This window comes from Pristiophorus japonicus, chromosome 11, assembly GCF_044704955.1.
Source record: "Pristiophorus japonicus isolate sPriJap1 chromosome 11, sPriJap1.hap1, whole genome shotgun sequence".
NCBI lineage: Eukaryota > Metazoa > Chordata > Chondrichthyes > Pristiophoridae > Pristiophorus > Pristiophorus japonicus.
In genome coordinates, this window is record NC_091987.1 from 78385288 (window position 1) to 78410804 (window position 25517).

Sequence of the window (25517 nt, forward strand, 5' to 3'; positions counted from 1 at the left end):
TACATTTTGTACATCTTTGGAGCCATTAATCTGTATTTATACTCCTTATCTGATATAACAGTTGGGTCCAAATTCATCATTGCACCCGTTTTCAGGTATGAAATGGGAGCAACGATGACAAATTTAGCAGTGTGATGGCCATGCTCGTTTTGCTGCTGCTAAATTCATCCTGCGATTTTTTGTTTGGTGGTCCTTGCAGCCACCTGTTAGAAGCACAACATTTTTTAAATATTAAAATGAGAGTCCTGTGCCTGAACAAGGAACTGTTTGCTAAATTTGTGTGCGGAAACACCTGATTCATTGGGTTTTAATCTCAAACAGGAAGTCGTTGTCTTAATAGTTAGAAAGTGGTATTTAAAGGGATACTCACCTCCATTAAGGTAAGTCTCTGTTTCGACTTGATAGGCTGCTGGAGAGTGTTACGGTAATTTCTGACGGTATTTTTGCAGCAAAGAAGGCAACAGAAAGCTGCACAGTCTGCTGCAGGAGGGTGAAGGAAGTAGGGTAGAGGATACCTTACAGTATGTGCAATGAGAGAGGAGATGTTCTGTCACCCTGAGAGAGGACAGCATCTGTCCCTCCCATAGGACTGCACCTCAGCATTCCCACTGCTCTGTGTGCAAACAAAGTGCAGAAGTGATGAAAAGCTCCAAACACTCCTATCCACACTGTCCTTAATGCTTCGAAAGCCAAAAAACATGCCGGACTCCAGAGTCAAGATGGCAGCAGACTGAGCTTTCAGTGAAGCTGTCAAAGCTGCCACCAGAGTCTGCATCATTGTGGGTGCCAATGCAGTGATCATAGAGCTGACTATTTGCTCCATGGTTCATCTCCATTATATGTCAGTTGATCACACTCTCACTTGAGTGAGAAGGCTGTAGGTTCAAGCTCCACCGCAGAGACTTAAACACTTAATCTATGCTCATACTTCATTGCGGTACTGATGGAGTGCTGCATTGTTGGAGGTGCTGTCTTTCTGGATGGTACATTAAAACAGGGATCAGTCTTCCCTCTCAGGTGTATTTAAAAGAAGAGGAGCAGGGGAGTTCTGCTAACGTCCTGGCCAACATTTATCCTTCAACTAACATCATACAGTAGCATAGTGGTTCTGTTACTGGACTAGTAATCCAAAGGCCTGGACGAAATGATCCAGAGATGGGAAATTTAAATTCAATTAATTAAATAAATCTGAAATAAAAAACTCGCATCAATAATGGTAACCATGAAACTATAGGATTGTTGTAAAAACCCATCTTATTCACTAATGTCCTTTAGGGAAGGAAATCTGCCATCCTTACGTGACTCTATACCCACAGCAATGTGGTTGACTCTTAACTGCCCTCTGAAATGACCTAGCAAGCCATTCAGTTGTACGAAAAACAATAATAAGAATAAAACCAGACGGACCATTTGGCATCAACCTTGGCACCAGTTACGGACACGACAATGGCACACCCAGCATAGTTGACCCTGTAAAGTCCTCCTCACGAACATCTGTGGACATGTGCCAAAATTGGAAGAGCTGTCCCATAGACTAGTCAAGCAACAGCCTGACATAATCATACTCACAAAATCATACATTTCAGCCAATGTCCCAGATTCCTCCAGCACCATCCCTGGGTATATCCTGTCCCAGCGGCAGGACAGACCCACCAGGGGTGGTGGCACAGTGGTATACAGTCGGGAGGGAGTGGCCTTGAGAGTCCACAACATTGACTCTCCGGACCCCATGAAGGCTCATGGCTGAAGATCAAGCAAGGGCAAGCAAACCTCCTGCTGATTACCACCCTCCCTCAGCTGAAGAATCAGTACTCCTCCATGTTGAACACCACTTGGAAGATGCACTGAAGGTAGCAAGGGCACCAAAAGTACTCTGGATGGGGTCTTCAATGTCCATCACTGATAGTGATTCGGTTGCACCACTATTGACTGAGCTGGCCGAGTTCTGAAGGATATAGTTGCGAGACTGGGCCTGCGACAGGTGGTAAGAGAATCAATACGAGGGAAAAACCTATTTGACCTGGTCCTCACCAATCTACCTGTCGAAGATGCATCTGTCCATGACAGCATTGGTAGCAGTGACCATCGCACAGTCATTGTGGCGACGAAGTCCTGCCTTCATACTGAGGACACCCTCCATTATGTTGTGTGGCACTGCCACTGTACTAAATGGGATAGATTCAGAACAGATCTAGCAGCTCAAAACTGGACATTCATGAGCCGCTGTGGGCCAACAGCAGCAGCAGAATTGTATTCCACCACAATCTGTAACCTCATGGCCTGGCATATCCCTCACTCTACCATTAACATCAAGCCAGGGGACCAACCCTCAATAAGGAGTGTAGAAGAGCATGCCAGGAGCAGCACTAGGCGTACCTAAAAATGAGGAGCCAACCTGGGGAAGCTGCATACATGACTAAATACACAGGACTACATACATGCTAAAAAGCAGAACGCAGAAAAGTGTGAAGTGATACATTTTGGTAGAAAGAATGAGGAGAGAACATATAAAATAAATGGTACAATCCTGAAGGGGGTGCACAAACAGAGAGACCAGGTGGTATGTGTGCACAAATCATTGAAGGTAGCAGGACAGGTTGAGAAAGCAGTTAAAAACGCTTATGGAATCCCGGGCTTCATAAATGGAGGCATAGAGTACAAAAGTGTGGAAATTATGATGAACCTGTATAAAACATTGGTTCGGCCCCAACTGGAGTACTGTGTCCAATTCTGGGCACTGCACTTTAGGAAGGATGTGAAGGCCTTCGAGAAGGTGGAGAAAAGATTTAAGAGAATGATTCCAGGGATGAGGGACTTCAGTTACGTTGATAGACTGGAGAAGCTGGGGTTGTTCTCCTTGGAGCAAAGAAGATTTTAGGAGTTTTGATAGCGGTGTTCAAAATCTTGAGGGGTCTGGACAGAGTAGATAGAAAGAAACTGTTTCCATTGGCAGAAGGGTCAAGAAACAGAGGACACAGATTTAAGGTGATTGGCAAAAGAACTAAAGGCGACGTAAAAAAAAAACTTTTTTACGCAGCGAGTGTTTAAGATCAGGAATCCGCTGCATGAAAGGGTGGTGGAGGAAGATTCAATCTTATCTTTCAAAAGGGAAGTGGATAAGTATCTGAACGAAAATAAATTGCAGGGCTACAGGGGAAGGGCGTGGGAGAGTGACTAGCTGAGAGGCAGCACTGGCTTGATGGGCCGAATGGCCTTCTTCTATGCTGTAACCATTCTATGATACTATGATTCCAAATGGAAGCAGCATGCTATAGACAGGACTAAGCAATCCCTCAATCAATGGATCAGATCAAAGCTCTGCAGTCATGCCACACCCAGTTGTGAATGGTGGTGGACCATTAACCAACAAACGGGAGAAGGAGGCTCCATGAATATTCCCATCCTCAATAGTGGTGAAGCCCAGCACGCAAGTGCAAAAGACAAGGCTGAAGCGTTTGCACCATCTTCAGTCAGAAGTGCCGAGTGAATGATCCATCTCAGCCTCCTCCTGAGGTCCTCACCATTACAGAAGCCAGTCTTCAGCAAATTCAATTCACTCCACGAGATATCAAGAAATGGCTGAGAGCACTGGATACAGCAAAGGCTATGGACCCCGACAACATCCCGGCTGTCGTGCTGAAGACTTGTGCTCCAGAACTAGCCGCACTTCTAGCTAAGCTGTTCCAGTACAGCTACAGCACTGTCATCTATCTGCCAATGTGAAAAACTGCCCAGACATATGTCCTGACCACAGACAGCAGGACAAATCCAATCTGTTCAATTGCCGCCTGATAAGTCTACTCTCAATCATCAGCAATGTGATGGAAGTTGCCGTTGACAGTGCTATCAAGCAGCACTTACTCACCAATAACCTGCTCACCGATGCAAAGTTCGGGTTCCACCAGGACCAGTTGGCTCCAGACTTCATTATAGCCTTGGTCCAAACATGGACAAAAAAGCTTAATTCCAGAGTTGAGACATTAAGGTAGCATTTGACCAAGTGTGCCATAAAGGAGCACTAGTAAAACTGAAGTCAATGGTAATCAAAGAGAAAACTCTCCACTGGTTGGAGTCATACATAGAAACATAGAAACATAGAAACATAGAAAATAGGTGCAGGAGTAGGCCATTCGGCCCTTCTAGCCTGCACCGCCATTCAATGAGTTCATGGCTGAACATTCAACTTCAGTACCCCATTCCTGCTTTCTCGCCATACCCCTTGATCCCCCTAGCAGTAAGGACCTCATCTAACTCCTTTTTGAATATATTTAGTGAATTGGCCTCAACAACTTTCTGTGGTAGAGAATTCCACAGGTTCACCACTCTCTGGGTGAAGAAGTTCCTCCGCATCTCGGTCCTAAATGGCTTACCCCTTATCCTTAGACTGTGACCCCTGGTTCTGGACTTCCCCAACATTGGGAACATTCTTCCTGCATCTAACCTGTCTAACCCCGTCAGAATTTTATATGTTTCTATGAGGTCCCCTCTCATTCTTCTGAACTCCAGTGAATACAAGCCCAGTTGATCCAGTCTTTCTTGATAGGTCAGTCCCGCCATCCCAGGAATCAGTCTGGTGAACCTTCGCTGCACTCCCTCAATAGCAAGAATGTCCTTCCTCAGGTTAGGAGACCAAAACTGTACACAATACTCCAGGTGTGGCCTCACCAATGCCCTGTACAACTGTAGCAACACCTCCCTGCCCCTGTACTCAAATCCCCTTGCTATGAAGGCCAACATGCCATTTGCTTTCTTAACCGCCTGCTGCACCTGCATGCCAACCTTTAATGACTGATGTACCATGACACCCAGGTCTCTTTGCACCTCCCCTTTTCCTAATCTGTCACCATTCAGATAATAGTCTGTCTCTCTGTTTTTACCACCAAAGTGGATAACCTCACATTTATCCACATTATACTTCATCTGCCATGCATTTGCCCACTCACCTAACCTATCCAAGTCGCTCTGCAGCCTCACAGCATCCTCCTCGCAGCTCACACTGCCACCCAACTTAGTGTCATCCGCAAATTTGGAGATACTACATTTAATCCCCTCATCTAAATCATTAATGTACAGTGTAAACAGCTGGGGCCCCAGCACAGAACCTTGCGGTACCCCACTAGTCACTGCCTGCCATTCTGAAAAGTACCCATTTACTCCTACTCTTTGCTTCCTATCTGACAACCAGTTCTCAATCCATGTCAGTACACTACCCCCAATCCCATGTGCTCTAACTTTGCACATCAATCTCTTGTGTGGGACCTTGTCGAACGCCTTCTGAAAGTCCAAATATACCACATCAACTGGTTCTCCCTTATCCACTCTACTGGAAACATCCTCAAAAAATTCCAGAAGATTTGTCAAGCATGATTTCCCTTTCACAAATCCATGCTGACTTGGACCTATCATGTCACCTCTTTCCAAATGCACTGCTATGACATCCTTAATAATTGATTCCATCATTTTACCCACTACCGATGTCAGGCTGACCGGTCTATAATTCCCTGTTTTCTCTCTCCCTCCTTTTTTAAAAAGTGGGGTTACATTGGCTACCCTCCACTCCATAGGAACTGATCCAGAGTCAATGGAATGTTGGAAAATGACTGTCAACGCATCCGCTATTTCCAAGGCCACCTCCTTAAGTACTCTGGGATGCAGTCCATCAGGCCCTGGGGATTTATCGGCCTTCAATCCCATCAATTTCCCCAACACAATTTCCCGGCTAATAAGGATTTCCCTCAGTTCCTCCTCCTTACTAGACCCCCCGACCCCTTTTATAACCGGAAGGTTGTTCGTGTCCTCCTTCGTGAATACCGAACCAAAGTACTTGTTCAATTGGTCCGCCATTTCTTTGTTCCCCGTTATGACTTCCCCTGATTCTGACTGCAGGGGACCTACGTTTGTACCTAGCACAAAGGGAGATGGTTGTGATTGTTGGACGTTAATCATCACAGCTCCAGGACATCGCTGCAGGAGTTCCACAGGGCAGTGTCCTCGGCCCATCCATCTTCAGCTGCTTCATCAATGACCTTCCCTCCATCATAAGGTCAGAAGTGGGGATGTTCACTGATGACTGCACAGTGTTCAGTACCATTCGCAAGTTCTCAGATAATGGAGCAGTCCATGCCTGCATGCAGGAAGACCTGGAAGACATTCAGGCTTGGGCTGATAAAGTGGCAAGTAGCATTCGTGCCACAAAAGTGCCAGGCAATGACTATCTTCAACAAGCGAGAGTCTAACCACTGCCCCATGACATTCAACGGCACTCCAACACCAAATCCCCCACCATCAATATCCTGGGGGGTCACCATTGACGAGAAACTTAACTGAACCAGCCACATAAATACTGTGGCAATTGTCTCACATCCTGACTGCCAAAGCCTTTCCACCATCTACAAGGCACATGTCAGGAGTGTGATGGGATACTCTCCACTTGCCTGAATGAGTGCAGCTCCAACGACACTCAAGAAGCTCGATACTATCTATGACAACTAGATTGGTATCACATCCACCACCTAAAACATTCACTCCCTCCATCACCAGTGCACCGTGGCTGCAGTGGGAACACCATCACCTGCAAGTTCCCCTCTGAGTCATACATCATGCTGACTTGGACATCGTCGCTGGGTCAAAATCCTGGCACTCCCACCCTAACTTTCACCACACGGACTGCAGCGGTTCTGGAAGGCAGTTCTCAAGGACAATTTGTGATGGGCAATAAATGTTGGCCTTGCCAGTGAAGCCCACGTTCCCAAGAACAACAAAAGAATTCTAAGAGATTATCTAGTCATTTATCTCACTGGTGTTTGTAGGACTTTGCTGTGCTGAAATTGGTTCAAAACTAACTTGTTGACTGTAAAGTGCTTTAGGATGTCCTGAGGTCATAAATAGTGTGATATAAATGTGAGTTATTTCTTCTTTCTTCCTTTCATATGTAGGATTGGGCAGGCTTAAATATTTTGTCCTCTTGGCATGCTGTATTTCATGCACTGGAAATTGTTATTAAAGATTCCACAGATATAAATGCTGAAGTTAACTGTTGAAAACAAATCTGAAATTTGATAAAATGTGTGAACATTTTAATAGGAAGAGAGCTGGCAATGATGTGTATAAAACGTATAGTCATTTATCTATTCAGCGAACCCAGCAACTGTGATATTGACTTACCCGCTGTCAATGTATCATAAACATGCAGATTCCAAAGCGTAAGACCTTTTTTAAGATAATGAATGCTGTGGTTTCTTGGGATTCAAAGAATTGTCATTTTAAGTATTAATAGCTAGATTGTCCTCCCTTGTTCTGCCTTTGGTTTTTGTGTGATATTGCAGCAGCCAAATTAGAAAAATTGGTGGAAGTCCTACCCTTTATTTCCTCCTGACACTTGGGATTCCCATGAACATTTATGGCAATTAAAGTAAGTTATTTATTGTCATGTATTCAACCAGCAATGTAACCCATGTATAATATGATCTAAGTTGTACACTGTGAGAACAATGACCACTAGGTGGGAGACACTCCTAACCTGGGCTTTCAGGTACAAAAGGGGAAGCTCCACCCACCTTCATCACTTTGAGTGCTAAGGAATAAAGGACAGGTCACAGACTGACCTTCTCTCAAGCATGGGCCTCGTGTGCATTTATACTGTGTAGTAACACCTATCAATGGCGACGAGAAACTGGGATTTTACCACGCGAGCATGGCCACTAGCAGAACAGACGAGAGGTACTGTGTTAAGGAATGGTTGGGACAGAGATTCAACATTGTTAAAGCAGCACACAGTTCTCCAGGCAGACAGAGGCAATCGGGCATGCCCCAACATGCAGTCGAACCCAGAGGGGGAGTTCGACAGAGACAATGGCAAGCTGAATGGCGATTCACGCCATTGCAAGGGACAATGCGGCCAGTAATGGGGCCATCAACACCTGTTAATGGCGCACTCAAGGACAATAACAGATGCAATCAGGAACGATCGACTGGCAAGGGACTTTTTGTTTCCAACAACAGCTCATGTTGGAGGCGTGGAGGCACACACTCAGCCGGAGGTTGCAGAGATGAGCAAAATACCTGCAGGAATTGCAGAAGTGAACGCTGGGGGAAATCACTGGGAGCTGAAGTTCAGCGAGTTCATATGGAGCACGTATACAGTTCATACACCAGGACGCCACCGATAATGATGAAAGTGCTCCTCAATGGCATCCCAGTATCAATGGAGCTAGACATGGGGGCCAGCCAGTCCCTGATGGGTATCAAACAGTTCGAAAAGTTGTGGGCATCCAAGGCCAGGTGGCCAAAATTATCGCCAATTGATGCACAGCTACGGACTTACACAAAGCAGATCATTCCAGCGCCACGGTAGTCGTGACCCACAAAGATTCGGAGAACAGGTTGCCACTCTGGATTGTCCCAGGGGACGGTCCCGCACTACTGGGGAGGAGTTGGCTTGCTGTCATGAACTGGAAATGGGGCGATGTCAATGCAATTTCCTCTGTGGAGCGAGTATCATGCTCACAGATCCTGGACAAATTTGACTCATTATTTCAACCTGGCATCGGCACTTTCATGGGGGCCAAGGTAGTGATTCACATAAATCCGGACGCCAGGCCAGTACACCACAAGGCCAGAGCGGTGCCGTACGTGATGTGGGAAAAGATAGAAGGCGAATAGGACCGCCTGCTGAGGGAAGGCATCATCTCGCCAGTCGAATTCAGTGACTGGGCGAGCCCGATTGTGCCGGTGCTCAAGGCGGATGAGTCGGTCAGGATATGTGGTGATTACAAGGCCACCATCAATCGGGTGTCACTCCAAGACCAGTACCCGCTACCGAGAGCGGAGGACCTCTTTGCGACACTATCCGGTGGCAAACTTTTTTCAAAATTGGACCTGACCTCAGCTTACATGACCCAGGAGCTGGCGAGTGAGTCGAAGAAGCTGACCACCATCACGACACACAAGGGGTTGTTTGAGTACAACAGAAGTCCGTTTGGGATTCGCTCGGCCGCCGCAATCTTCCAACGAAATATGGAAAGCCTCCTCAAGTCGATTCCAGGGACGGTGGTTTTTCAGGACGACATCCTCATCACGGGTTACGATACTGAAGAACACCTCCACAACCTGGAGGAGGTGCTACGCAGACTGGACCGGCTAGGGCTGCGACTGAAAAAGGCGAAGTGCGTCTTCCTAGCTCCAGAGGTAGAATTCCTGGGGATGAGGGTAGCAGCAGATGGGATCAGCCCTACTGCATCCAAGACGGAAGCGATCCAGAGAGCACCCAGACCCCGTAACACGACGGAGCTGCGTTCATTCCTGGGGCTCCTGAGCTATTTTGGTATCTCTCTTCCCAAATTGAGCATGCTGCTGGAGCCGCTACACGTGCTCCTACGCAAAGGTCGCGAATGGGTCTGCGGGGGACAGCCAGGAAAGGGCTTTTAAAAGAGCACGCAATTTGTTATGTTCCAACACTCTGTTAACACTATACGACCCATGTAAGAAACTTGTGTTAACGTGCGATGCGTCATCCTATGGTGTTGGGTGTGTGTTGCAGCATGTCACTGTCAAGGGTCAGTTACAGCCCGTAGCTTATGCCTCCAGGTGTCTGTCCCAGGCAGAAAGGGGTTACGGGATGGTAGAAAAGGAGGCGCTCGCATGTGTATATGCTGTAAAGAAAATGCACCAGTACCTGTTTGGCAGGAAATTTGAGCTGGAGACAGATCACAAACCCCTAACATCCCTTTTGGCCGACAACAAGGCCATAAATGCAAAATCATCGGCCCGCATACAGAGATGGGCACTCACGTTAGCTGCCTATGACTACACTATTCGGCACAGACCAGGCACCGAAAACTTCGCCAATGCACTCAGCAGGCTCCCACTAAAGGGGCTACCGAGCATGCTGCTGAGATGGTCATGGCTGTTGAAGCTTTCTGAAGCGAAGGCTCACCCGTGACAGCCCGTCAGATCAAAGTCTGGACAAATAGAGACCCGCTATTGTCTCTAGTCAAGAAATGTGTCCTGAATGGGGACTAGGCAGCCATGTACAGGGCATGCCCTGAGGAATTTAAACCATTTCACAGGCGCAGGGATGAACTCTCGATTCAGGCCGATTGCCTACTGTGGGGAAACCGTGTAGTCATGCCGATGGGCAGAGAGGTGTTCATCAGAGAACTCCACAATGAGCACCCGGGCATTGTCATGATGAAGGCAATTGCCAGGTCACACGTTTGATGGCCAGGGATAGACGCAGATCTGGAACTTTGTGTTCGCAGGTGCAACACGTGTGCCCAGCTGGGCAATGCGCCCAGGGAAGCCCCCCTTAGCCCCTGGCCAAGCCTTGGTCACGCATCCATGTGGACTACGCAGGTCCTTTCATGGGAAAAATGTTTCTGGTTGTAGTAGACGCCTACTCCAAATGGATCGAGTGTGACATTTTAAATTCAAACACATCCTCTGCCACGGTAGAAAGGCTACGGGCAATGTTCGTGGCCCATGGTCGACCGGATGTCTTAGTCAGCGACAATGACCCGTGCTTCATAAGCACTGAATTTCAGGACTTCATGGCAGGCAATGGAATTAACCATGTCAGAATGGTACCGTTCAAGCCGGCCTCAAACGGCCAGGCAGAACGAGCAGTGCAGATAATCAAACAGGGGATGCTCAGAATCCAAGGGGGCTCCCTGCAAAGACGCTTATCACGCCTCCTGTTGGCCTATAGATCCCGAACACACTCGCTCACAGGGGTTCCACCCGCAGAGCTGCTAATGAAAAGGATGCTCAAAACCAGGTTATCCCTTATATACCCCACCATGAAAGAAATTGTCGAGAGCAGGCGCCAGCCACAATATGACTACCATGACAGGAATGCGAGGGCGCGATGTATTGATGTAAATGATCCTGTTTTTATCCTCAACTATGCTGCAGGGCCCAAATGGCTCGCAGGCACTGTGATTGCCAAAGAGGGAAATAGGATTCTGGTAGTTAAACTTACAAATGGACAAATCTGCCACAAACACGTGGATCAAACAAAAAGGAGGTTCAGCAACCTCATAGAAGAAGCAGAGGAAGAACACGATGTAGAGTTCACTCCACCACAGGTGACCGAACACCAAAACCAAAGGGAGGAGAGCCCAGTTACTGTGGGCAGTCCGGACAGGCCTGAGGCAGCGCAAACAGCAGACACTCAGGCCAGCGCCCAACAACCGGAGCACCAACTCAGGCGCTCTACAAGAGAGCGTAAACCACCAGAGAGACTTAACCTGTGATCCCAATAAGACTTTGGGGGGGGAGGTGATGTCATGTATTCAACCAGCAATGTAACCCATGTATAATCTGATCTAAGTTGTACACTGTGAGAACAATGACCACTAGGTGGGAGACACTCCTAACCTGGGCTTTCAGGTACAAAAGGGGAAGCTCCACCCACCTTCATCACTTTGAGTGCTAAGGAATAAAGGACAGGTCACAGACTGACCTTCTCTCAAACATGGGCCTCGTGTGCATTTATACTGTATAGTAAGGACCTATCATTTATTTTTCTCCACTGACATTACTAATGGCATCAATAGGTTCCCCAGTGAGAACCCCTGTATATGACAAGTCTAGAGAGTAGATGACCTACAATTAGATTGCAGGCTACACCATCGTTATTCTGTGTCTACCTACCACTACAATGATCTTGCTTTGGCTCACCATTAATGCTGGTGGAAGCTTCTTTCATAAAAGGAAACTAGATGAAATGAGATAGTCGATGAAATAGCTTCCTTGGAAGCAATCCCAATGACAATGTCCTGCTTTCAGTGGTACTGCATGAAAGAAGGTGTGCTAGGATGATCAAGAGCCAGTCTTGCCCAATTCCCTGCATTGCCAAAATGCCATCAACCATTTCTGGAAGCCTTAGCACACCTCCCTAGCAATGACTGTGGGGAACTGTCTTGCTAGGGTCTAGGTCACATTGATAGATTCAGTCCTGTTCCATCCCCTACATCATCATCATCATAGGCAGTCTCTCAGAATCGAGGAAGATTTGCTTCCACTCTTAAAATGAGTCGTTAGGTGGCTGAACAGTCCAATACGAGAACCACAGTCCCTGTCACAGGTAGGACAGATCGTCGTTGAGGGTAAGGGAGGGTGGGACAGGTTTGCCACATGCTTTTTCCGCTGCCTGATTTCTGCATGCTCTCGGCGATAAAACTCGAGGTGCTCAGTGCCCTCCTGGATGTACTTCCTCCACTTAGGGCGGTCTTTGGCCAGGAAGTCCCAGGTGTCAGTGGGGATGTTGCACTTTATCTGGGAGGCTTTGAGAGTGTCCTTGTAATGTTTCCTCTGCCCATCTTTGGCTCGTTTGCCTTGAAGGAGTTCCGAGTAGAGGGCTTGCTTTGGGAGTCTCATATCTGGCATGCGGACAATGTGGCCTGATCAGCGGACAGTAGTAATACCCGCCCTCCTGTATGGCTCAGAGACATGGACCATGTACAGTAGACACCTCAAGTCACTGGAGAAATACCACCAATGATGTCTCTGCAAGATCCTACAAATCCCCTGGGAAGACAGATGCACCAACATTAGCGTCCTCGACCAGGCCAACATCCCCAGCATTGAAGCACTGACCACACTTGATCCTCTACAAGGACACCTGCAGCTACTAGACAGCAGAGAGCTGGGATAATGATAATAATGGTCAGCTCCACCTCCTTGAAGGCATACTTCAATGCTGACTGAAGGGAATGGTCCCATGGAGTGGCTGGTATAGGAAGTGATCAGGAAGGCCAATGGAATGTTGGCATTTATTGCAGGGAGGTTAGAGTATAAAAGCAGAAAATATCCTGCTACAACTGTACAGGGTATTGGTGAGGCCACACCTGGAGTGCTGCGTGCAGTTTTGGTTTCCATATTTACAAAAGGATATACTGCTTTGCAGGCAGTTCAGAGAAGGTTCACTAGGTTGATTCCAGAGATGAGGGGGTTGACTTATGAGGAAAGGTTGAGTAAGTTGGGCCTCTACTCATTGGAATTAAGCAGTATATCCTTTTGTAAATATGGAAACCAAAACTGCACGCAGTATTCCAGGTGTGGCCTCATATAGCTGGAGCAAGACTTCCCTGCTTTTATACTCCGTCCCCTTTGCAATAAAGGCCAAGATACCATTGGCCTTCCTGAACACTTGCGGCACTTTGCAATCTTTCTCCATTTAAATGATAATTTGCTCTTTGATTTTTTTTCTCCCAAGGTGCATAACCTCACACCTTCCGACATTATACTCCATCTGCCAAATTTTTGCCCAATTACTTAGCCTGTCTATATCCTTTTGCAGATTTTTTTGTGTCCTCCTCACACATTGCTTTTCCTCCAATCTTTGTATCGTCAGCAAACTTGGCTATGCTACACTCAGTCCCTTCTTCCAAGTCATTAATATAGATTGTAAATAGTTGGGGTCCCAGCACTGATTCCTGTGGCACCCCACTAGTTACTGGTTGCCAACCAGAAAATGAATCATTTATCCCGACTCCAGTTCTCTGTTGGATAGCCAATCCTCTATCCATGCTAATATATTAGCTCCAATCCCATGAACTTTTATCTTGTGCAGTAACTTTTTATGTGGCACCTTGTAAAATGCCTTCTGGAAGTCCAAGTACACTATATCCACTGGTTCCCCTTTATCCAACCTGTTCGTTACATCCTCAAAGAACTCCAGCAAATTTGTCAAACATGACTTCCCCTTCCTAAATCAATGCTGACACTGCCTGACTGAATTTTGCTTTTTCAAATGTCCTGCTACTGCTTCTTTAATAATGGACTCCAACATTTTCCCAACCACAGATGTTAGGCTAACTGGTCTATAGTTTCCTGCTTTTTGTCTGCCTCTTTTTTTAAATAGGGGCAGTTGCAGTTTTCCAATCTGCTGGGATCTCTCCAGAATCCAGGGAATTTTGGCAAGTTGCAACCAATGCATCCACAATCCCTGCCGCTAATTCTCTTAAGACACTAGGATGCAAGCCATCAGGTCCAGGGGATTTATCTGCCTTTAGTCCTATTATCTTGATGAGTACCACCTCCATAGGTGATTGTGATTGGATTAAGTTCCTCCCCTCCATAGCCTCTTGACTATCCACTGTCAGAATATTGCTAGTGTCCTCTACCATAAAGACTGATGCAAAATATTTGTTCAGAGTTTCTGCCATCTCCATGTTCCCCATTACTAATTTCCCGATCTCGTCCTCTAAAGGACTAACATTTACTTTAGCCACTCTTTTCCTTTTTATATACCTATAGAAACTTATTGTGTAGTTTATATAATGTTATGCTTGTGGTTATGTACTTTGAATTATAAAAAAATCCTAACATGAGGCATTCTCAATTAATAGGTTATATATGCTTATTACCATAAGGTTTTCAATAGTTGAATTAAGTTGGCACAAATTTGTGATTTGCAAGTTGGGGAAATTCTGAAAATAGCACATGTCAAGGTAGATCCCAAGTATTTCCGTCAAAACACAACTGGGCTTTTTATCTTACACAAATTCTGCATATTTCCTCAGGCTGAGGACCAAGTTATAATTCCTGCTTGAAGAAAAGTTGGAAGTCACAAATACCCTTTTGAAATTCAGTTGCTGGTCCTGGGTTGCTGCCACAGGGTGTGTGCTTTAGACATATGTGAAGTTAAGATATTTTCCTTTTTGACAACAATCTCCAGCAATATTTAGAGCCGTATTTTTACTGCTTAAATACCCCAATCCATGGTTCAGCTTATTTGCTGATAGCATCATCCTATTAATAAATTACAGCATACAATGGTCTGTTTCCTATTGATTTCAACAGGAAACTCGGTGATCCAAATGGATGGAGGTTAAAATCAAAATAGCTCTAATACAGCTATTAAGTTTTGCACAGTGAAACAAAAATGGATACAAGATATTTATAAAAGGAAAGAAATGTCACCACTCAATTTTACAGGAAATGTTAGGTTTAACACTCCAAACTAAATGACGGAAATTGACATGAACTGTTTAATATTTATGAAAACAAAACTTTCTTTGAATTAGGCATGCTGAAGTTTTATTATCACAATACATGCGTATTAAGGAGAAAATAAGCAGTAACATATTCAAGAGTTTAATTTACTTTAGCGTTTCAACACAAATTAAAATTCAAGTCCAATGCATATTGGATTTGCGTTTAGCTCAACTGAAGGTGTCCATTCTTAGCTAAACATATTTCTTGTATTGAGTCCAATGTTCCCTGTAATTTATCTTTCAGGCCGCGCGGCCCATTCAAAATACCGCACATACGAGTTTTTCTATTGAAAAGCCAGCAAGACAGCTGCAGGGGACCCTTGGAGCACTGCACAACCGTGCAGCTTACAGGGAACATTGAGTCCAATTGTTTTATCATTAAAAATATAGGGCCTAAAATTGAGGTCAGAGGCTTCCTTTGTAAGAATGCCTCTGACCCGAAAAAAATCTACGTAAGTACCTGGTTGTCTCGGAGGAATGTAAATTCCAGGTCGGAGGCCTAGATTCACTGCGCAGCGCATGGGAAGATGCCTTTCAGGTACGCAAGTCCAAGCTGGAGTCATGTGGGCCTGGACAACCAATCACGATGCAGTATTCTCATTGATAAAAATGGGAACTCTGTTTGTCTGAGTTCCCATTAGTATCAATGAGAAACCCCTCTAAAACACCCAAACACAGCATAATAAATAAAAGATCTCACATATTTAAAATTAATTGAAATGAAATGTTTTAGAAAAAATATATATTTTGGGGATTTTTTTTAATGTGTTTTAATAGTGTTAAAAATAAACTTACCTTAATGGACAGCATTTTTACTATAAAAATGTGTATTTAAATTGAATTTTTAGATGTTTTAAAAGTAAGCTATGCGTCTGCTTTTAACAGGCGTAAAAGTTTGAAGGACATTCGCTGGGCATGAGTTGGGCAAACAACCCAATCTCTCCCACGCGGATGTCCTTCTCCCGGGGATGCGGAGGATCTGCCAAAAGACATCTTGACAGATCGGAAAAGCCGGTTTTCGACGCATGTGCATTGCATCCCAAAAAGTGGCTTTTGCGAGGCCTCGCCGGGTCCATGCGCACTTCGTACGGACTTGGCGAGGCTGGAATTTTAGGCCCATTAGCTTCCAGCCTACTCCAGCTTCAGTAAAGTTGCTGCTTTGCATTGAACTAAGTCTGTAACAATCCCTTAAGTAATGCTTGGCAACAGTGAGTACACCATTGGTGGCCGTGCCTTCAGCTGCCTAGGCTCTAAACTCTGGAATTCCCTTCCTAATCCTCTCCACCTCTACCTCTCTTTTCTCCTTTAAGACACTCCTTAAAACCTACCTCTTTGACCAAGCTTTTGGTCATCTGCCGTAATTATGTGGCTCCATGTCAAATATTGTGTCGGAATGCTCCTGTGAAGTGCCATGGGGTGTTTTACTATGTTAAAGCTGCTATATAAATGTAAGTTGTTGTTGGCCAATTGTTCAATTAAATTCATTTGGCCAAAAAAAAAGTTTTTGTGCTGTTATACTCCTCTGGTTCTCGAAGATGTGAGGAGGATTCAGTGGAATAACAGGATAGATTTGTTTTAGCTGCTGGGTTTAAAGAAAGGTTTTCTATTCAGCTTGCGCGATCAGAATGACCTAGATATCAGGAGAAATGTAAGCAGTCTGGGCAGGGCAAAGGGAACAAGTCTCACCAAAATGTGCAGCTCAGATACAGAAGCCAAAAATACATCTCGAGTAACAAGGGCAAAAAGACCCAGAAAGGTTATAGTCCCATGATTTATATTTTCTCTATTTGACTGAGACGTAGTTCTGTGTTTAGACTAATATATTCTCGCCTCATTTTCCAATATTTATAAAAAGCTATATTGCCTGCCTGTGATTTACGGTATTAGGCTGCACCACTTATTCGGCAGTGACTATCGTCTGACAGCTCCTGCGTATGGGTCATTTCAATTTGCTGATGTTATCTTCATTGCAGCGCATTTCCTTCACTTGGCCTGAAAGCTGACTGGTTTCCGTTCAATGGCTTCCTTCCAGCGAAAAACAACCGACCTTCTCATGTCAAAAATGAAAAGAGGAAGTGCTCAGTAACTTAAAGTAAAATACCGTTTGAAGGACTGAAACTTTTAAGAAAAATTTCTGATATCAAACATTACATTCTTTATCTGTTTGAACAGTTACACGGTAAATTACTAATGCAGAAAAGACCACATTTGAAATATACTCCAAAACACTAATATGAATATTTCATACAAATTTTATAAAAAGTAGTGTCTAAAAGTTATGTATTCCTGACTGCAGTGGACTATAAATATAGCTAATATCATTATCAGCTGAGGTCGAAAACATTTTAAAACTTTTTTCTCGAAACATCATAAAAAGCGACACAAACTTTTATTTTTAAAATTTATTTAACAATTGCATTAATCACCGAGTGTGTTGTAACTGTTGGGGAAAACTTTGACCAAAAGCATAAATTGGGGCCACTTTTTCTCACTGCTGCCAAGAGGAACGCCTCGCAAAGAATCTGACATGTACACGCTGTTGAGAGCAGACCAGCAACTCTGTATCTATCCGAGGAAGGGTTCTCTGTCTACACGGTTACTGGTTAATCCATTGTGCGGACCAGCGACTAAAATTAAAGCTCTGGTTTGTACTATAAACACAATGCGAATATTGCAGATTCGGGGAATCCGCACAGAGCCAAGCTATTTAGGGTTTGACTCTGATTTCAGAGGCTTAAGACCCCCCTTGTGTCTGATGGTAGACTTGTCTGTTGGGTCCGATCAGACTCTGACCACAGGGTTGTGTCATCGGGATGTATGAAGCTGTGAGAGAGTGGGTGGCATGTGTGTTATACCAGAGCATGATTTTGTGATGTGAGAAGAGGGGACACAAGGGCTGTCTCTCTGGGATAAGTTACACGCGGAGACAAATTGTTGGAAAGGACTGTTGAGGAAAATGGAGGTAAGGTGAAATTGGCAGCAGCGTTGCAGATTGCCTATGTCGAGACATGTGTCAGTATTATTGCACGGGGGCTCAGTTTACACGTTGCCTTTTCAGTTACTTGTCAACTCCATTTCGCGTATTCCTGTCAACATAGGTGCTCGTGTTAAAAAAGCATGGCGTTTGTCGCGACTTTATTCACACTGCAAATCGTTATTTTTTTTTAAACTGCCCATGCACAAGTTACAGGTTAGACCATAGTTTACAATAGAGGATTGTTTAATGGGACGAAGCAGTCAGTTGACGCTGGTAAATGTATACCATCGGTGCAGTTTTGGTGAACCTTCTCCCCATCATACGGTAGTTAGAATGGGGCGCGAAGTTAAGGATCATATAAACAAGCTATCTTTAACATGGCATTTTGCCATTTTGTTTGTCACTCCTTGAATTTCCTGACAATTAAAATAAATAATAACATTTATGAACTTCTGATCCTAGCCATGGAGTGCAACCAGTGCACACTGTGTTAAATAGTGTCTCAGACCAGACCTGCCAGGTGGAAGTCATATCACTGTAATCAAAAATATATTTAGAATATGTGAAAACAACTTGAAATGCAAATACAGTTATAATAAGCAGCATTTAATCACTGAAAGCAATTCTAAAAAAAATTTACACAAACGTCTATGAAGGAAAATGATTCTGACAATAATTTCCTTTTGTTTCTATAGAATTGAGAATGGTCGATTTTGCTGTTAAAAGTGATATCCTGTGCATATTGTTCCATAGTGCCCAACTTATTTCTCATTCAATATTGTTGCAACACAGCAAAGATGAGTGTCTCATCCTGTGTATATGTCCTCCTGTTAAATATGAGATTACATTCTGCACAAATCCGGAATGCTGGATTTTCCTGTGCATACCTTTGCCTTTACTGCTGAGGGTGAGATACGTTATTTAACAGTGGAAGATAAATTTACTGGTTGGAGAATGTATCCAAAATATAGATGGTAGTGATGGCAACATTAATGTGCTGCTGGGGGAGGGGTGGTATACTATTGCAGAATATGTTGGAAATGCAAACTACAAAAGTTGTGGGATGCATTTTTAATATAAATAGTGCTATTTTCAGGGGCTTTAATTACTCAGTTGGTAAAAGCAACAAGTGATGTGGTTCTGAGCTACACAAATTAGAATGGTCTGAGATTCATCCTTTGGCCTGTGCTGAGTTGGTTAATCTCGGCAGGATTGGCAGAGGGTTGTTCTGGGTAGGGAGACTGATACCAGGCAGGGTTCCCCATTCCTGATTATTATTGAGTGAATCCTGTTGGAAGGTGTATATATGCGGACACTGGGTGAGCATAAGATTGGACATGTTAGGAATGCTGCACATTGATGAATAGCTTGTTGACATTGGTTAGGAGGTGCATGTGAAGAATGGTCACTTGAATGAGCTGCTGGTGCCTGTGGAACTGTATTCCAGCTTGCTACTGTCATCATAAAGGACAAGACAACTATTGCTGTTTTGATACACAATGTCTTTTCAAAATCATTTACAGTTTTCAAAAGCCTATCAAAAGCATACTGAAGGTGGGTTAATCAGGATGCATAACATTTCAGGAAAAGTTGCTTCTTTTAAATTTACTACGATGGAGTACTAAACATTTGGGCTGGTATGAATGAAGGTTTTGTATATAAACACAGGCACTTCATTCATTACCAAAACTTAAAAAATGCTTGTGGAAAAAAAATCAGGAGATGCCGTGCAAAAGACGTTCATATTAAGATTATTTAATTTTATTATACAAGCTTTGAATCATGGCAGATATACACATGACACACAGGAAGTTTAACACTTATGTAGCATAGTAATGACAGTAATAATGATTTTGGTTATTTTCTCACAACTTCAATACTATTCTGTACACATTTGATAAAAATAAAACTGTAAATATAGCTAATAATAATTCCATCCGCAGCCACAAGGGGAGGGGAGCGTAAGGAGGGTAAGGGAGGATAAGAACAGCAATCTCTCCTACCCTTGTTTGGGGTGGCAACATCTGAAATTCATTTGTGATTTCCTCGATTGTGGCTGCAGCTACTGCTTTTAGTGAGATGTGCGAAAGAGATCTAAGTTAGGGAGACCAGCCTCTCTGTGGATAACTAATCTTTTATCACATTATCACGGAATCACACTGAGTTAATATTTATAGGGTGGAGACCAGATGCTACATTTGTTTTTATATATAAGTAAAGACAGAGAAGTGAATTCCTGTGCCTTGTTGTCAAAATTCAACTGAGACAGTTTCCTGTGTTGCCTCCATGGCTATTAACGCTTTGTGTACAAAAGACACATTTTGTCCTTTGAGCACAGAAGTACATTCCAACTTCTGAATGAAAATACTGAAAATTCAGGAATGTTCCATTATCTCAAGAAAACTTATTATATTTACTGTATTTTTTAAAATAGCACATTGAAATACCATGGAAGTCAAGGGGTAGATTTTGTACTAGGCCTGAGCCTGCCCTGCTCATCAGCAACAAATTTCAAATTGGGGTCCTTTAACAGGCATTAAGCCCATAATTTACATATTTCATGGTTCTAATGCCTGTTTCACACATCTGCCCAGGGACACCCAAAAAAGGGGCCCCACAAATTTGGAAGTGGGACCAACTCCTATGCAGATTGGTGCAGGCCGTCCCGCTGCTAAATTGGTATGCTTTGAGCCCATTTTACACCTGAAAAATGGTCGCAATGCATGCCAATTTCTTTCCTCAATTATAAACTAACCATAGAAGATTATATGATCCTCTGTGCATTAATTTACGCATATAAAAGGGAATAATGCTCCTCTGATATTATGTTTACTGTTGCGATAATGTTCACTTCTGAGATATGCTCCTTGTGCACCTCTTGGCAGCATCAAATTAAGCTGATAGCAAGAAAATGACAGCAAAAAAAGGGAGACTCACACATGAAAGTAGAAATGGATATTTTATCTGTTTGTACAGCTGCTTTGACTCTGGCTTCTATTCTCAAATGCCTTAACAGAAAATAGCAACAAACACAAAATATTTGTAAAGGACTGTAATCATGCAAAATTGTACAGGTGAGGAAGGGAGCATAAAAATGAAAACTGAGCCTTAAACTCAAAATTTGAACTGGTATCACTTAGCACAGCAGAAGTAAACACTATAAAAAAGTTTTGAGTCTTAAAAGTATGGGCGCAGTGCCTCTTGCTGCAGTAGGGTGGTGAGGGCAGTCTGGGAGTACAGAGGGCATAGGAGCTGCATGGCTCACACAGCAACAGATTTACTGCAAGAGAGTCAGATGTTTATGACTGAGAAAGGAATAGTACACGATGAAGCTTAGGCTCAAGAGGAGGTTGTGTGTTTCATGATACACAAAAATCTATAGGGACATCAAGTGTCTATACTGCACTACCAATGGCAGTGAAGCTCACAACCTCCTTTAACTTTCAGGCATCCATCGGAGACCTCATTGGACTCAGCTGATTTGCTGACCACAGCTGGGTTAGGAAGGTAACTGAATCCTTGTTTCAACATTCACCAGTGAGCAAAACAGCAGAACCAGTTGTGAATTTACCGCATTGATGGCTTCCCCAAGGTGGAGAGCACCATTGTATGCATGTAGCCATTCATTCACCTAGCAACAATCCTATGCCGTACATAAATTGGAAGTGCTTTTATCCCATCCACTTATAGGCTAGAATTTTGTCGGCACTCGGAGGGCAAGTTCAGAGGCGGGTTCGCTGTCAAAATGTAAAAGATTGACAGCGGGTCGACAGCCTGCTGTCAACCCGTCTCCATGTCAGTTTCTCAAGTGTCAGGTCTGACTGCACTTTACAAACCCGACACCAAGTTGCAGGGGGGGGGGGGGGGAGCAATTGACATCATTAAGAGTTTGTTAAAAGATACTTAAACAGCATTTTACTATCTACTTACCATTTTTCCAGCTTTTTCACGAGGTTCCCAGCACACGGGGATCACGTCGGGTAAGTAGGATGGGTTTTCAATGACTTTCCATTCCACTGAATAGTTGACAGCTGTAAAAGTGGTATAAAAGCTACCATTTCACAGCTGTTCACTTTCCCATCTTAGAAACTGGAGCCTTCAGGACTTGGAATATATTTTTCAGCTTTATGCAAGTTGGAAGTGTTTGGAGTAAACTCTCTATCCACTGTCACCTCCTTGGAGCAACCTCCATCACCATTGACAAATCGCTTCTGTCATCTCATCTTCAGCTGCCATCTATTCTAGCAGCATTGGCACCCTTGAAAGAAAATCTCACCTCAGAATCCCACCACGAACAACCCCAACACCAGCATTACTAGGCACACCAGCAACAGCACCAACCTTCTCTGCAATCACCTGATGCTGCACAGGACACAGGGCATCAGCACCTGATCAAATTGCTGCCCAGGATGCCAGGGATGGCCTCCCCATGGCCACATGTACTTCACAGTGCTGTACACCCTGGCTGCCACATGATGCGCCAGGTTGACACCACCCCACACCAGCACCATAAAGCTTCCCTGCAATACCCAAGCCATTCTTTTCACACTTATCGCCATTGCAGGGGTGCCGTTATGTCTTACCATTCACTACAACTCACTAAGCCACTTCGAAAGGTGCACAAATATGTCTAAGAACACAAAGTATTAAAAATAAAGATTTCAACGTTTGGCAACACATCAACAGAAACTTTACATGAACATTGGTTAAAAGACTTAAGTGCCTAGCCTTATGTGTTGTTAGTTGGTATGATTGGACAAGGATGAGGGTGGGGGATGGTTGGTGAATGTGGAACTGATAATGTAGAGAGAGAGAGAGGGATGGGTGGAGGAGCAAGGATGGTGTGAGAAAGGATGTGCAGGGGAAGAGTAGGGAAAGCAAAGTGATGGGGGTGTGAAGAATGGCACAGCAGGGTGAAGTTGAGTGTGGCTTTGCAGTAACGTTTTGTGATCTACTGAGATCATTGAAAGGTTTGCATCACTGCAACCAGGTCCTCCTGACAACATCCCTGCTTTTGCCCTCCTGTGCAATGTGCAAACCAGGCTGTGTTGGTGTCCTGGGGAGCTCTCCTCCACCCATTGGAAGGGAAGAGAACCACCCTGCATGTTCTGACTCCTTCCATGGCAAATGGAGGGAGTCAGGTGAGAGCCTGGGTGCAGCTGTGCACCTCTGTGCAGTGCCTGTCAGTGTTTGCAGCACCTCAATGTTGCAGATCGCTGACAGCACAACTGTCAGAATCAACGTGGACATGGTCCCTTTAAGGAAATCGGCTGATCCACGTCATCAAATGACATCATCAGACCGGCTTCCTTTTAATTGTCCAGGAACTTCACAGGGCGGGCTTAACAAGCCCATCAATGGAAAATTCTTATCAAAAAGCAGGGTGGAGCAGAGAGCGGGGTCGCAACCTACCACCTATCTCGGCCACACTGAGCCCGCCTCAATCACCATCCCTGGGTATGTCCTATCTCACCATCAGGACAGTCCTACGAGGGATGGCGGCACAATGGTATACAGTCGGGAAGGAGTGGCCTTGCGAGTCCTCGACATTGACTTCGGACACCATAAAGTCTCATGGCTTCAATTCAAGGAAGGGCAAGGAAATCTCCTGCTGATTACCACCTCCTGCCCTCCCTGATGAATCAGTATTCCTCCATGTTGAACAGCACTTGGAAGAAGCACTGAGAGTAACAAAGGCACATAATGTACTCTGGATAGGGAACTTCAATGACCATCATCAAGAGTGGCTCGGTAGCACCACTGCTGACTTGAGCTGGCCAAGCGCTGAAGGATATAGCTGCCAGATTGGGCCTGCGGCAGGTGAAAGAAGCAAGACAAGAGAAAAATCTACTTGACCTCATCCTCACCAATCTACCTGTCGCAGATGCATCTGTCCATGACAGCATTGGTAGCAGTGACCACCGCACAGTCTTTGTGGAGACCAAGTCCCATCTTCACACTGAGAACACCATCCATCGTGTTGTGTGGCACTGCCACCATACTAAATTGGACAGATTCAGAACAGATCTAGCAGCTCAAAACTGATTATCCATGAGGTACTGTGGGCCATCAACAGCAGCAGAATTGTATTCCACCACAATCTGTAACCTCATGGCCCAGCATATCCCTCACTCTACCATTACCATCAAGCCTGGAGACCATCCCTGGTTCAAAGAAGAGTGTAGAAGAGCATGCCAGGAGCAGCACCAGGCGTACCTAAAAATGAGCCGCCAACCTGGGGAAGCTGCAACACAGGACTGCATGCATGCTAAAAAGTGGAAGCAGCATGTTATAGACAAGGCTAAGCAATCCCACAACCAACGGATCAGATTAAATCTTTGTAGCCCTGCCACATCCAGTCGTGAATGGTGGTGGACCATTAACCAACTAACAGGAGGAGGAGGCTCCATGAATATTCCCATCCTCATGATGGTGGAGCCCAGCACTTAAGTGCAAATGACACTGCTGAAGCATTTACAACCATCTTCAGCCAGATGTGCCGAGTGGATAATCCATATCGGCCTCCTCCTGAGGTCCCCACCATTACAGAAGCCAGTCTTCAGCCAATTCGGTTCACTCCACATGATATCAAGAAAAGGATGAGCGCACTGGACACAGCAAAGTTTATGGGCCCCGACAACATCCTGGCTGTCATGCTGAAGACTTGTGCTCCATAACTAGCTGCGCCATTAGCCAAGCTGTTCCAGTACAGGTACAACACTGGCATCTTTCCGACAACGTGGAAAACCACCCAAGTACGTCCTGTCCACAAAAAGCAGGACAAATCCAATCCAGCCAATTATCGCCCCAGCAGTCTACTCTCAATCATCAGCAAAGTAATGGAAGGTGTCTTCGACAGTGCTATCAAGCGGCACTTACTCACCAATAACTTGCTCAACGATGCCCAGTTTGGGTTCTGTCTGGACCACTCATAGAAACATAGAAACATAGACAATAGGTGCAGGAGTAGGCCATTCGGCCCTTCTAGCCTGCACCACCATTCAATGAGTTCATGGCTGAACATGCAACTTCATTACCCCATTCCTGCTTTCTTGCCATACCCCTTGATCCCCCTAGTAGTAAGGACTATATCTAACTCCTTTTTGAATATATTTAGTGAATTGGCCTCAACAACTTTCTGTGGTAGAGAATTCCATAGGTTCACCACTCTCTGGGTGAAGAAGTTTCTCTTCATCTCGGTCCTAAATGGCTTACCCCTTATCCTTAGACTGTGTCCCCTGGTTCTGGACTTCCTGCATCCATCCTGTCTAAACCAATCAGAATTTTAAACATTTCTATGAGGTCCCCTCTCATTCTTCTGAACTCCAGTGAATACAAGCCCAGTTGATCCAGTCTTTCTTGATAGGTCAGTCCCGCCATCCCGGGAATCAGTCTGGTGAACCTTCGCTGCACTCCCTCAATAGCAAGAATGTCCTTCCTCAGGTTAGGAGACCAAAACTGTACACAATACTCCAGGTGTGGCCTCACCAAGGCCCTGTACAACTGCAGCAACACCTCCCTGCCCCTGTACTCAAATCCCC

At 44.7% G+C, this 25517-nt stretch overlaps 1 protein-coding gene across 2 annotated transcripts in view; it reads left to right on the forward strand.

Moving 5' to 3' along the window:
* The first annotated feature begins 17813 nt into the window (after window positions 1–17813).
* LOC139276105 (capZ-interacting protein-like) overlaps window positions 17814–25517 on the forward strand; it is a 74310-nt gene continuing 66606 nt past the window's right edge. The window contains exons 1-2 of one of the 2 annotated variants that reach the window (XM_070893594.1): window positions 17814–17961; window positions 21424–21483. Coding sequence is in view for 1 of the 2 variants with exons in the window: in XM_070893593.1 (XP_070749694.1) it covers window positions 17956–17961 (6 nt within the window). In the remaining variant the exon portion in view is untranslated. The remainder of the gene's footprint in view (window positions 17962–21423; window positions 21484–25517) is intronic. The other variant, XM_070893593.1, reaches the window with a different exon arrangement.